General features: G+C 40.6%; 1 protein-coding gene across 1 annotated transcript in view; it reads left to right on the plus strand.

The window, feature by feature from the left end:
* ITPR1 (inositol 1,4,5-trisphosphate receptor type 1) overlaps positions 1–14919 on the plus strand; it is a 362730-nt gene that overhangs the window by 132095 nt on the left and 215716 nt on the right. The window contains exons 5-6 of the mRNA XM_064361952.1: positions 3738–3853; positions 14462–14548. Of these exons, the coding sequence (XP_064218022.1) occupies positions 3738–3853; positions 14462–14548 (203 nt within the window). The remainder of the gene's footprint in view (positions 1–3737; positions 3854–14461; positions 14549–14919) is intronic.

The following is a 14919-nucleotide window of genomic DNA, read 5'->3' on the forward strand; positions in this document are numbered from 1 at the left end:
GTACCATGAACAGTTGTAAAATGATACTTTCCATTGTCTGTTATCCTTTGACGTCATGAATTCACCCTGCTTGTCCCCTCATCTACCTAAATCAGTTTTTTTGGAATGTATACCATATAGTATCATCATATGAAGCATGTTGGAGAGAAAAATACAGGTCATTTTACTCTCTATATCTTACTATTGATGACAATTGACATTGTTAATCTCATTTGGTCCGTAAAACAAGTCATGTGTCAAATGTTAATGCCAATGGCTTAAATATTTTGAATATTTTTAAAAGGCGTGTGATTAAGGAAGCCATTCAGGTCCAACCTAGATTCTGAATAACAGGAAAGTAGAAGTTAATGAATAAGATTAAGATTAAACAATAAGGCTCGGTGCAGTGACTCATGCCTGTAATCCCAGCACTTTTAGAGGCCAAGGTGGGTGAATCACTTGAGGTCAGGAGTTCGAGACCAGCCTGGCCAACATAGTGAAACCCTGTCTCTACTAAAAATACAAAAATTAGCTGGGCCTGGTGGTGGGCACCTGTAATTCCAGCTACCTTGGGAGGCAAAGGCAGGAGAATCAGTTGTATTCGGGAGGCAGAGGTTGCAGTGAGCTAAGATCATGCCACTGCACTCCAAGCCTGGGCAACAAAGCATGACTGTGTCAAAAAAAAAAAAAAATTAAACAATAATGCAGTATTCTGTTATTTATTGTAGTTTTATATTATCATTAACACCTTGAAACACATAGATGCTTGGGGGCAATGTTTAGTCCTGTGTCAAAGATGGAACATTTAATGTAAACTATTGTCTCCTGGTTGTGTATGGTTATTCATGGAGTGAATGGGGAGTTTGTATATACTAATATTAAGCTGGTAGGAAAACTGTGTCTCTGGAAATGATGTCATTAAATTGCCACTAAAATAGCAAATGATCATGACCTGTGTCTTTCCTAAGAGGCGGGGAGGCTGAGCACCATGGCTCGTGCCTATAATCCCAGCACTTTGGGAGGCCAAGGCAGGTGGATCACCTGAGGTCAGGAGTTCGAGACCAGCCTGACCAACATGGTGAAACCCCGTATCTACTAAAAGTACAAAATTAGCCGGACGTGGTAGCGCATGCCTGTTAATTCCAGCTACTGGGGAAGCTGAGGCAGGAGAATCGCTTGAACCCGGGAAGTGGAGATTGCAGTGAGCTAAGATCACACCATTGCACTCCAGCCTGGGCAACAAAAGCGAAACTCCATCTCAAAAAAAAAAAAAAAAAAAAAAATGAGGTGGGGAGAGCAGTCTGGTCTTTTAAACTGGTCTCCTGCTGTATCAAGCTTTGTTCTCCAAAGCCCTAGACAGCATCTTTCATATGCAGTAAAAATTACTTTCAGTAGATGGATTAGATTCTTGATAAAGATAGCTATCATGGTCCCATACTTACCTTATAACTGCTTATGACTAGGTAGAAGTATTTTGTGATGGAGATTACAGAAATGGGAAAAGTACCTATTACTTCTACAATTAAATAATTTTTTTTCCTGAACAATCTCAGGTATTTGTGTGTTCAGTACATAGTAACAGTTAATTATTGATCCTGACTAGAACAAAGAGTGATCTGAATTAGAGGAAGGACCTAGTATTTATGTACTTGACAGCAAATCCATTTTTCTTACTACGAGATATTTATTTGGCTAGTACAATAACTAGGTATTTACCTGTTCAAGGTACTTTAAGGGAATTGGTTTTAATGAATAGATAAGAATAAACATACAGTTAGTAATTTCCTTAAATGCTTGTTCAAACCTACTTGGGTGTCATTTTTCTGAATATCAGTATCCACTCTAAATTTGTTAATTTTACTCTACAGATATTTACCATTTGAAAAACTCAGTATGTCAAAATGTAAACTTTTCATAGGGAGTGTCAATTTTAAATATTGGTTTCCTAGAGTAGTTACTGGTTTGTTGATGACATATGTCTGTCAGAAAAATCTGGTGGAGCCCAAATGCTAGCTTCTTGAGAAGCTGAGGCAGGAGGATGGCTTGAGCCCAGGAGTTCCAGGCTGTAGTGTGCTATGATTGTCTGTGAGTAGCCATTGCATTCCAGCCTGGGCAACAAAGCGAGGCCCCATCTCTTAAAAAAAAGAATTGGTGACTATACCCCTAAATTCTGTGTGTGTGTATATATGTGTGTGTTTTTAAAAGTTACATACATGTATTATTGTAATAATATATTGTAGACATAAAACAAGTGGAAAGTAGAAGTTAATAACTCAGATTAAGATTAAACAATAATGTATCCTGTTATGATGGTTTCATGTTATTATTAACACCTTAAAACACCTAGATGCTGCAGGGTAATGTTCATCATTAAAACAATGTTTTAGGTGGTTTTATTTATGATTTTTAATGTCTGGCTGACTTTTTCTAGATCTGATTAGATCATCATTCTTTTTACTTTACAAGAGCTATAAGGGAAGGGTTGGTTCCATCTTTTTTGGTTTGCTGGGATGCATCACTGTTATCTTTCATGTTTTGATTTTTCTGCAGAAATCTTTTGAAGCCACTTGTCTGTTTTGTGAATACTGGTTATGCCACATAAGACAACGTGTAGAGTCGTATCAGCCCAGGCATGCTAAATGGAAGCATATCACAGTGCGCTGAGAGCGAGGGAACAAGGGCATAGACTATCTAAATGCCAGTTCATATATGTTCTTTCTGCACTGCAAAGGATTGTCTTGCACACGTTACTCAAGAGACAACTGCCCTAGGAGATCCCTCTAAATAAGCATCAAATACATACATACATACATATTTATTTATCTATTTATTTTTAAGCTAGAATCTTGCTCTGCCACCCAGGCTAGAGTTCAATGGTGTGATCTTGGCTCGCTGCATCCTCTGCTTCGCAGTTTCACGAGATTCTCATGCCTCAGCCACCCAAGTAGCTGGGATTACAGGCACGCACCACCACACCCGGCTAATTTTTTTTTTTTTTTTTTTTTGTATATTTTAGTAGAGACAGGGTTTCACCATGTTGACCAGGCTGGTCTCGAACTCCTGGCCTCAAGTGATCCACCTGCCTCGGCCTCTCAAATGGCTAGGCTTACAGGCATGAGCCACTGCATCTGGCCCGTAATATTTTTTCTAAATTGAACAATACTGAAGAGAGTTGGATTTGTGTAAATGCTTGTGCGCATTGTTATATACGGCAAGGACTATTTGTCCCTGTATTTATTTGTTTGTTGGAAAGGAGTCAACTATGGGGTAGCATTAAGAACATGGCAAAACCCCATCTCTACTAAAATACAAATAATTAGCCAGGCATGATGGCTCATGCCCGTAGTGTGAGCCACTTTGGAGGCTGAAGCAGGAGAATTGCTGGAACCTGGGAGGCAGAGGTTGCAGTTAGCCAAGGTCATGTCACTGCAGCCCAGCATGGGTGACAAAGGGAGACTCTGTCTCAAAAAACAAAAAAACAACAACCAAAGAAAAATCACACTGAATCTGGACAGCTCTGGCACCAACTAGTTCTGTAGTAACAATTGACTCACTTTCTGTAAGTCTTGGTTTCCTCATCTGTACTCTCACACAGTGGTGGTGGCAATTAAATTTAAAAAGAGACTTGTCAAAGAGCTTTGTACTCTCATTGTATGTCTATGTATAATGTAATTTTATAAAGCAGAAAGCCTTTTTTTCTTAGGCTGAGCGTCTGTACACCCTCAATAGCAATTTCTTTTTGTTTGCTTCACTTCTAGACTGCCTCTTTAAGCTATGTCCCATGAACCGCTACTCTGCCCAGAAGCAGTTCTGGAAAGCTGCTAAGCCCGGGGCCAACAGCACAACAGACGCAGTGCTGCTCAACAAACTGCACGTACGTATCGTGATGGGGCTGCCGATGGGCCAGTGGTGAGTGGCCACCTCGGTGGTGTCTGGGTGTCCTGGTGTGGGACTACTTATGCAACCCTCCCACTCTAGCTGCTGACTTTCTTATGATTTTTCATGAAGGGGTAGAAGGGAGCTGACCATAGGGAGGGATAGATCCTAGTCATCTTGAGTTGTCTGGAGAGTCCTTTTCTCAGCCACTCTCTTTGCAGGGGTAGCTTTGGATGGAGAAGTGGTTATGAGCAGAGGCACTGGAAGCAAACTGCCTAGAATGGAATCCTAGCTCCCCCGCTCAGTAACTGGTGCTCTTGGGCATGTTAGGTGCTATTTTCCAATTCTGTTACCTTATCTGTAAAATGGAGATGACAGTACCCACCCCAGAAGGTCATTGCGAAGATTACAGAAAATGAGACATGAAAGGCACATGAACAGTGTGTGGCGCATAATAAATGCTTAATAAATTTTGGCTGTTAGCATTGTGTCTGTCCTGTTATTTGGCATATTAAAGATGTGCTCATTCCGCTGCTGATGTGCTGTGTGACCGTAGCAAGTTTTTGAGCCTCTCTGATCCTGTTTCACCTGTAAAATGATGACGTAGTTCCTTTAGTGCCCTGCATTCCGAGGCTAATCTGAAAGTTCTCTGAGATGTTCAGGAGACATGACGTATATCCAGTGTACTAATATCGAAATTGTACCCCATTTCCTGTTTCCTGACCTACTTCATTTCCCCCTATTATGTAACATTATCTTCTAATGCGTTTTGTTTACTGGCTGTCTCCCTCCTCTGGCAGATAAGCTTCGTGAGGGCCCAGGTCTGTGTCAGTGTTGCTTGTTGCAGTAGCCTTTGTGTCTACAACACGGTTGGGCACTTACCAGGCATTCATGTATTTCACAGAATACACAGTTATCTTTCTCGTGGCTCAGTGATGACAGCTGAAGACCTAGAGCATCTGTGAGCCCCGAGAGCTCAAGAGGTTCTGCCTCTCAGCTTGCTCCATTTTTGACTAGCGTATGGCAAAGTCACAACCTGCCGCATTTGCTAAGGCGAGGGTCATGTGAAGGGATTCTTACATTCAGTATGTGTTGTTTCAGACAGGATGTGATGAAAAGCCCAGGCTCCTCACCTCAGGGAGCTTACAGTCCAGCATAAGGTCACGTAAGCAGTCACTGCCACTGCACCTAAAGTGCAATCCAGACTTTCTGTCGTCATCTACAAGATGGCACATGCCTGGACCCTGATGTCGCCAAGTAGGCTTCTTAACTACATTCCGGCCATATGAGCTTTAGTTCATTCTATTTTGTTTTTTGAGCACCTCAGACTCTCAATCGTCTCATGACCTTTGCACCCTCAGTTTGTCCTGTTAAGAACATTCTTTTCCTGGCTCTTCCTGAGCTAGGACCTTTGAGCCTTTGTGTCTCCGCTGAAATGTCATCTCAGCAAGGTCTTCCCCTCCCACCTTATCTAAGAGATGTCTTGCTTGTTTTTCTCCATCTTAGCACCCTGTTTATATCTTTCTCAGCACTGATCAGGGTCTGCAATAATATTTAGTAGCTTCCTTAATTATCACCTGTCGCTTATTAGAATGACAGCTCTACAAGGTTGTGGCATCATCTCTCTTGCTCACTGTTGTATCCCAGCTTCTGTAATAGTGTCCAGAACATAGTAGGTGCTCAAAAATTTTTATTGCATAATGAATGAGCAGTGTACTAGGCACTAGAGATAGACCTATGACAGTCTTAACCCTATGGGAGCTGAATATCCAAGAACAAAGAGATAATGATAAGTAGTGTATTACAGGACAAACCAAGGCTGTGGGAGCCCATAGGAAGGGTGCCACATCTGTCTTTGCTGAATAAGAGGGTGTGATACAGAGGTCAAGGAGGGCTTCATGGAGGAAGAAGGAAATGCCAAGTAAGCTTCAGTCAGAGGCACCTGTGGGATTTAAAGGGTACAAGAGGAAGAAACAATGGACTCAAAGACTTGGAGGCTAGAGATTGCTTCAAAGACTTTGGAATTGCATCACTATTTTAATAATGATGATTATCTCAGACATCCTCAATCCCAACAAAACCATTGTACCTTCTTTAGAGCAAATATTATATAGCTTTATGAACATGGAATAAAATTCATAAATAACAGATACCAAATTACAAAGGAGAAATGAAAAGGTAAGTAACAAATTATATAATAAATTGAATACTTTTCTTAAGTCAATGCTCAGGGATGACTACTCTAGAAGACACAAGGAAGTAAGTGCTTGTACCTATTTGTATAAACTCTGTGAGTGAGGCAGCTGTAGACCGTGACTGGTGCTGGTAGAGGGTATTGGCAATTCGGAAAGCATGTTATCTGTGATGTGGTTTTCCAGAAGGGTTTCGATCGTAATCACAAAAGACATAATCTCAAGTGCCATAATCTCAAATGTTGAAATCCCTGAAGATTCAGTTCCAAAAGTCTAAATCCCTAAAGTCTAAAATCCCTAAAATCACAGTCACAGGATAGTTGCATGTTAGGCCAGCTCTTACAGACTATCTCTGTGCAAGTGCCATAATCTATTTCTGTATTACACTTTTTCTTATGTCAGATTTTTAGTTTTTTTCACTATTTTAAATTGTCAGCATTATTATTATTAGTTTTTAAGGCAGAGTGTCACTCTGTTGCCTAGGCTTGAGTGTAGTGGCGTGATTTCAGCACACTGCAACCTCCACCTCTCAGGCTCACGCGATTCTCCTGCCTCAGCCTCCTGAGTAGCTGGCATTACAGGCATGCACCATCACTCCCAGCTAATTTTTTTGTAGTTTTAGTAGAGACAGGGTTTCACCATGTTGGCCAGGCTGGTCTCGAACTCCTGACCTCAAGTGATCCACTGCCTCAGCCTCTTAAAGTACTGGGATTATAGACATGAGCCACCATGCTTGGCCCTGTCAGCATTAGTTTTTACAGTTCACTGTGCTTTGTATTTCATCTTTGCAACATTTTCGATATTGGAGATTTACATTGTGTGGAGACTAATTTTATAGAGTCCTGATTCATTTTGGGCATTCTTTTGCAAGTTTAACTTCATGAAAGTGCATCATCACAACATTAACATTGTGAATATGTAAAAACATGGAAACTTCCCCTGTAAAGGAAGAAATGTTTTTCCTCAATAAATGAAGAGATGTTTGTGTTTGTAAAAGATAAAATTACTCAAGATCTCAGCTCTTTGGGCAACTGTACATCCAGTGGTGATCCTCCGTGGTTTTGATCAATCTTGTCAAAAGACTGATGTTGCATGTCATGGCATTTCAGATGACTGCAGTACGAAGCTTGGTGCATACAGTCACCAACCATGGTGATATGAGTTTTTACAATTCCCTTTTTGACCTATTTCTTTATGGTTAATCTGCTCATAATCCTTGTGACGATTGTTAGTATTCCTGAGTGTTCATGCTTGCAAAAATATGTATGTTACTATTCCCCATTTTATTGTATAAAATGGCCTGTGTTCTGTTGTGTTTTTACATTTCTCAAATCCCCTTGTCAAAATGGCCATCTCTTTTAAAGAATTTTAAAATTATTTTTTCCGGAATGATATTTTGGGGATTTCGGTCTTTTTTGACCTTTGGGGATGTTAACATTTGGGATTATGGCATTCAGGATTGTTGTGTGATCATTTTGGGATGATGATCATATCCTTTTCCAAAACAATCAGCAGCTCTTGATCATGTTGTGAAGAATGCAAAGTATACTCTTTTCTTCATTAAGTAGTAGTTGTACTTTTGGAAAATTCATTAATAGTATTAATGAAATCATGAAGAGCTGTGATTTTTGTTGATACGTAAAATGGAGTGGGATGCTGTGTTCAGGCAATTACAGATACTCCCAGGCTGGAGTGCAGTGATGCCATCAGAGCTCACTGCACCCTTGACCTCCTGAGCTCAAGTGGTCCTCCTGCCTCGGCCTCCCAAAGTGCTAGGATTATAGGGGTAGACCACTGTGCCCAGCCTACAGATAGCTTTTTAACCTACGTGAATATCCAGCTAGACAGAATTGTATGGGATAAATGATGGTTCATCCTTGCATAGGACTGTAACGTGCATTCAGTGTACCCAGCATCCCTAGCTCCTGTCCACTGAACATCAGTAGCACCTTCTTCCAGTCACTGCGCCAATCCATAATCTTCCCAAAGTCTGTGCTGGGAAAATGGAATCTAGTTGAATAGATGGGGAAGGTTGATCATTCTTGGACATAACTATATTTAGTGCATATGCCTGTAGGGGGCTATCTTTGTGGAAAGTCTGTGTGTCTTTAAAGTCAAATTGTCCTGACTTTGCTTTTCTGGTATAAGGATCATACTGTTCAATGAGATCTTATTAATCCATCTCCAACTTTTTCCTCTCCCACGCTTTTACCACAGGGGTTGTAAATTCAGATTCCTCTTGGCCCTACAGGAAGCCAACAGGAATAAAGTGGGCTTGGTGGGTAGTGCTGCCAAGTGGAGGGTCCCATGGGTGGGTCTGGAGGGGGCAGCTCTACTTCCTTACTGTCACTGCTTGGGAATGCGGGCTGAGAGCTGCTGCCGTGTCTTCTGCTTTTTAAGAGAAGATAAAAATCCATGCTTTTATATGTACTATCTCAGTTTTAAAAAGATGTTGGGAGCTAATTCAATTAAGGCTTGAAATATACACTCAACACCAAGATAAACGGCTCAGGCTGGATGTGGTTCTTCAGCCCCATTTGCAACCTGTGCTCTATATTTTATGTTTTATCAGCAACTCCTTTTGACACTCCTTCCTATGAATGAACTGTGAAGAAAACAGTGTGGTTGAAAAAAAAGTCCAATCCTAAGGCGATCACGGTCAACTCCTTATTAAAAAGGAAAAAGAGAAAAACAGTGATCTCTTTCATGCTGTTTATGCTTTTAAAAAATAAGAAAGGAAACCGCTTCTTTTCCCTGGTTTAAGATTACTGATGTGACTTTCAGGTCTTGAATGTTGCCTTTGTGCTTCACTTTCTGCAGTTCTTACTTTCCTGCTTAGTTGGAACCATTTCCCCTAGTGTCTTAAAGTCATCCACATGTTTCATTCAATTTACATTCCCACCAGCCAATAAGTTGTTTTATTTTGGGCAGCCTCTTTGCCTTTGGGACTGATGGCTAGTCTCCAGTGGGTTTTCATTTTTATTTTTGTCAACTACTGTGCAGCACCCCAATCAGAGGTCAGATTACTTTAAATTAATGCCATTTAAGGAATTAGTTGTCTAGACCACTTGACTTCCTTTTGACTCAGATAAGCAACATAAACAGCACTTTGAAAAAGAGTGACATCTAGTGGCTGGTTACTGTCTATGCCCTTTCCTACAGGAATAACCGGATTTTGACTCTCTTGGTCATGATTTCCTAAAGCTCTCCTGACAAAATGAGCTTCTTCCCATCTGGAAATCACATAATTTGTTTTAAAAGCCATTACTACTGTTTTCTGACAGCATTGTAGCTGTTACCTTGAAACAAGCACCTGCATTGTTTTGTTCTGAGAAATGATCACTTAAGTCACGGCTTTGATGAGCTAGGAGAGTGACGGGTCCTTATTGTCTGGGTGTTGCATTGCTTGCTTTTGGAAGCTTTGCTTCAATATCACATTACATGATTCAGAGCCTATTGACTTTAACAAAATAACCTTTCGTTACAGTTTCAGTGACCTTTCTATTGTAATTTGATAATAGTTTCTCTATCTCTGAAATAAAATAACAGGTGGCTATGATGGGGTAGCCTTGATGTTGCTTAGGGAACGTGGTGAATAATAGTGGTAGAAACCATATCATAGAGTGTTTTTTCCCCCTTAGAAATTAAAAACAGTCTGTAACCCATTATTCAAGGGAAAAGAGTAACAAATATTTAAATAATGAAAAGGTAACATATTTAAGATGGCTTTTTTTTTTTTTTAACATGTTCTCGCTCTATCGCCCAGGCTGGAGTGCAGTGACATGTTCATGGTTTACGGCAGCCTCAACCTCCTGGGCTTAAGTGATTCTCCCACCTCGGCCTCCCTAGTAGCTGGGACTACAGGCACATGCTACCATGCCTAGCTAATTTTCGTACTTTTTGAAGAGTTGGGTTTTTCCACATTGCCTAGGCTGGTCTTGAACTCCCGGGCTCAAGCAATCCACCTGCCTCAGCCTCCCAAAGTGCCAGGATTATAGACTGAGCCACTGTACCTGACTTAGATTACTTTAAAAAATTCAAGCTACTTGACACAGAGACATGATGAAGATGTTTTTGAAGAAATTACGCACATGTACTTAGGATACAAATTTTAGACTATATGCGTAGGAAAAAGAAAAAAATTTTAATTCATGTGACCCTAAATTGTATTCCTCAAAGATAACCTTGGTTTTTATTTTGATGTTTGCCCTGCTCTCCTACCCCCTGCTCTGTTCCTGTGTCTCCACATTTTTAACTATCAAGGGGAGTGTGCTATTCTACTTCCCTTTCTTTAACCTGCTTTGTTTTTCAGTTAATATGTTGTGAATAAATTGGAATCTCTATCCTCATTTTTTTTTTTTTTGAGATGAAGTCTCGCTTTGTTGCCCAGGCTGGAGTGCAGTGGTGTGATCTTGGCTCATTGCAACCTCTGCCTCCTGGGTTCAAGTGATTTTTCTGCCTCAGCCACCTGAACAGCTAGGATTACAGGCATGCAACACCATGCCCAGCTATTTTTGTTGGCATTTTTAGTAGAGATGGGGGTTTTGCCATGTTGGCCAGGCTGGTCTCGAACCCCTGACCTCAGGTGATCTGCCGACCTGAACCTCCCAAAGTGCTAGGATTACAGGTGTGAGCCACTGTACCTGGCCTCTATCCTCATTTTTAATGGCTACATGGTTACTCCCTTGTATGGCAGTACTGTAATTTTAGATGACCAGTCTCTGTGGGCAGAGGTTAGGTAGGGAGTGATATTCAGGATCCTGACAACTTTTGCCATTCTGAAAAAAAGTTGTATGGCCTTGTGCACGTGCCAGGTTGTCTGCTTATGAGAAACTCCTAGAAGTGAAATTGTTAAGTCAGTGTTATGCCACGTGAAGAGTGTTTTGGTAGATATTGCCTGAGTATCCTTTAGAAAGGTGCTAACTTACTATCTTACAGTGAGGACCCATTCTTGGAATGTACTTGAGGGATTTAACCAACCAGATCTCATTTTTTTTTTTGAGGGCAGAAACAGCCTTGATCAGTGGCCTGCAGTGTTTGTACCTTGTTACCTTTTCACCTGCCTTATTGCCTTGCCTGTTGAACCTAAAAAGAATCATGGATGATTTTGTCTAAATACCAGACTTGGTTTTGTGACGGATTTATTTAACGACTGACATGTGAACTGAAACTAATTAAATTTGATATTTCTACATTTAGTAAAAAATGAAATGGAGAGTTTTCTCCTTAAACAAAGAGAACTTATAAGAAAAGTAAATTCTTAAAATGGTCCTTAAGCTTCTTACTTTCACGCAGCTCTTAGCCAAAAGGCCGAGAAGCGATAAGCTTAATACTTTCAATGCTTATTCAGTGGTGATGTGAAGGCTCAGTCATCATTAAACTTTATAACAGAATTAAAGTAGAATTAACTGTTAGTTTAACAGAGTTTTGACAAAGTTTTAGATGTGATATTTGAGAATGTCTTATTTTATTTTTTGTCTACTTTTGAGATGGAGTCTCTCTCTGTCACCTAGGCTGGAGTGCAGTGGCGCAATCTAGGCTCACTGCAACCTCCACCTCCCAGGTTCCAGCAGTTCTCCTGCCTCTGCCTCCCAAGTAACTAGGACCTCAGGCATGTGCCACCATGCCCAGCTAATTTTTGTATTTTTAGTAGAGACAGAGTTTCACCATGTTGGCCAGGCTGGTCTTGAACTCCTGACCTCAGATGTTCCTCCTGCCTCAGCCTCCCAAAGTGCTGGGATTATAGGCATGAGCCACCGTGCCTGGCCAAGAATATCTTTATTTTAAGAGAAGCCTTTAGGTATTTATTCTCCAATTTTGTTTTAATTTTCTGCTCTTCTCTTACTTTTTTTATGTCTTTTGACAAATGCCCATGCTCTTTAGATCTACTGGTGTTTAATTAGTTGTTAATGTGGAATATATGCCTTCTTGATGGCCAATTTGACATATCTCTCTAGAAAAACCAGTGACCAGTGGGTTGGTGTTTTTATACTGTACTTACTCTAAGTGTAGGTAAGAACATAATATTAGTATTTCTTAAACTGAAGCCGTTGGACATTCTTGAGAGTAAGGGGAATGTTCATGAGCATTTTTTCTCTTAAAGATGAGCTTTTCGATCATTTGAGTCCAAGAAATGCTACTTAAGAACTCTCTAAAGTTGAATCTTTTCAGTGTGGGCTTTGAACAAAGAAAAACCATATTTGGATGTTGGAAAATGTTATATTTTATTTTACTGAATCCTTTGGGTTTTTTCCCTTTGGTATTTTCCTCCTCTTGAGTTTGCAGTCCGTGTTAGCTGAGAACTCTTAAGCAGAAAGAACAAACGGCTCTCCACAAAGGATAAACCTTCATTCCAAATGGATGCAGTCCAATGGTTTGTTTGGAAACCTACCTGCAGAACCTGTGGTACTGTAGAGATCTCTGAAGTGGTTGTAAGCTCAGGTTAGAAATTAGAGAGAACAAGAGGTGGGAGGCTGCTAAGGGAGAGTATTTATGCAGAGGAGAGAAAAGGTTCAGGAGAACTATGCTGAGGACAGCTTGCGCGCCAAAGGTTGCCACATTGCAAGCACTGGTATTATTTCTGAATGTGTCTTGTACCCAGTGGATTTTATGCTTGTGTCTCTGAGAATAGCAGACTGGCAACTAATTCCGAGAGAGAGAGGGAAGTTTTGAATGGACCATTGTTTTAAAGAGCTGATGCAGATGTGGTCAGCTTGCAGTGATTCATGCTAACATATGCTGATCATTCCCCTCCTGTAACATGGTTTCATTTTGGCTTAAGATTGCTTGCCGCAGTTCATTTTTCTCCAAAGATGTGCTTTCCTAAAAATGCCTATGTCCCAGGTGGAAGTGGAACAGATGCTGAATTTGAAGGAAACAGAAAGATTCTTGACCCAGCCAACTTAGGTCACCTTTTACAATGTTAATCATCAGAACATTTCTTAGTTTTAGAAACTAGTGTATAATAATAATGGTTAAAATTTATGATCCAATGGCAGTTATATCCTGGCATACATTTTCTCGAATCTCTACAATGCCTTAAAAGGTGAGTGAGGCTTGGTGAGATTCAGTAATGAGGACAAGATGATGAAGCTAGTAGGTAGGGGACCCACGACCACATCCAGAAGGTTCTGTGAAAATGAAGACACATTACCTGAGAAAGAGGACCCACTGCACCTGGTAGCATCTTGCTCCAAGGAAAGGAGACACTTCAGGAAGACAGCCTTCAAAACCCTTCTGAAGTACACTCCTATCATCAGGGTTTTACCGTCCATCAGATCCAGTGCTGAATTTCTTCTCAGTTATTTTACTTCCTTTCCACCAGCCTATGTCTGGGAGATGGGTTGGGGTAAGAGTTTGCTGACTGCCTAGCATGAAGCCGTTGCCCTTCACCATTATTGCAATGTGGTAACAGTGCTTTCAGAGTGGCACAGGTGAATGAATGAGAAATGACTATTCAGGAAGATGGCCCTGCCAGACTCTTCTAAAACCTTCTCTTCAGCTTTACCGTGTTCCCCCGCTAGCATGTCACATTTGGAGTAGTAACATCTCCCAGCCTTATTTGTAACTATACAGATTTGGAGTGAATCCAAATGTGGATATGAACACTATCTCTGCCATTTAGTAATTGCGTGATTTAAACAACATTGTTAAGCAAAGTTTTAAATGTACTCAGAAGTAGATAAATGGTGTAAAAAATCCCTTTCCTACCCATCATCCAACTAGCTATGCAAGGGTGACCAAATTTCTTAATCACTTTGAGTCAACTTCTTCTTTAAAAGTGGGGGTAATAATGTTCTCTTCAGGGAATGATTATAAAAATTGATTACATTATAAATCATATCTAACAAGAATAGCTAATACTCCATGTATGCTACAGTGTATCAGGTACTATGCAGTGGAGTTCCTGTGAGGTGCAGGTACCATTTTATCCTTGTTTTACAAAGGAAGAGACTGAGACTCACTGATATTAAATGACATATTCAAGTTCAGAAAACCACAAACCACTTAAATCCAGCATTTAAGTTCAGTCTTTTTACTCCAAAGCTTTAAGAGAACTTTCACACATCATTGGGGGGCTTTGCAAATTCCCTCCCTCCCTGACCCTATTTTCTTTGAAGGTATTTCAGCTTTTGACTTACTCTCCCCCTAAGTAAATAACCATAATTCCTTAAAGAAAACAAAACAACAACAAAAACATTTTAAAGAAGCCAAAAAGGCCAGCAAAGCAAAGGCAGAATGATGGACTGTTTGTACCCTTGGCTCATGTCAGGAAGCCTCAGGGTGTGTACTCTTCTGTGGTTTGCTTATTTCTCTGGTTCTTGTATTAACTGGCGACAAGTGTTTTGCGTAACTGGAGAGGGATAGAACCCATTGTTGCCTCTTTGTGACCAATTTTTATTCTTAATGCACAGCACGCTGCAGACTTGGAAAAGAAGCAAAATGAGACAGAAAACAGGAAATTGCTGGGGACTGTAATCCAGTATGGCAATGTGATCCAGGTAGGTCAAGGCGGCTCTTCCCTTCTGCAGCTGAAGCGTTGCAAAGAACACAGCTGGGAAAAGAAACACATAAGACAGGGTTTGGACACCTTTACAGTAAGATCCATGGAGACGGCCAGTTTATTGCAAAACGTCTAGTGTTTCTTGTTAGATGTGACGGACTCTTGGGCTATTTTGTTGGTCATCTCTCAGTGTGAGCATCGACTTCTCTCTGTGGCCGATCATTTCACTCCAAACACTTCAAATGGGAAGCTTCCTACCTAAAACAGAACCTGGCTGTTACAGTTCTGTTTAACTTGTAATGCTTGAAAATTCTTCCTATTTGGTGAAAATTAGCTTCCCTATAACCTTTATCTGCTGGCCAAGAGCTG

This window comes from Aotus nancymaae, unplaced genomic scaffold (genome assembly GCF_030222135.1).
Source record: "Aotus nancymaae isolate 86718 unplaced genomic scaffold, 86718_ANA_hifiasm-v0.15.2.pri h1tg000046l, whole genome shotgun sequence".
Classification (NCBI taxonomy): domain Eukaryota; kingdom Metazoa; phylum Chordata; class Mammalia; order Primates; family Aotidae; genus Aotus; species Aotus nancymaae.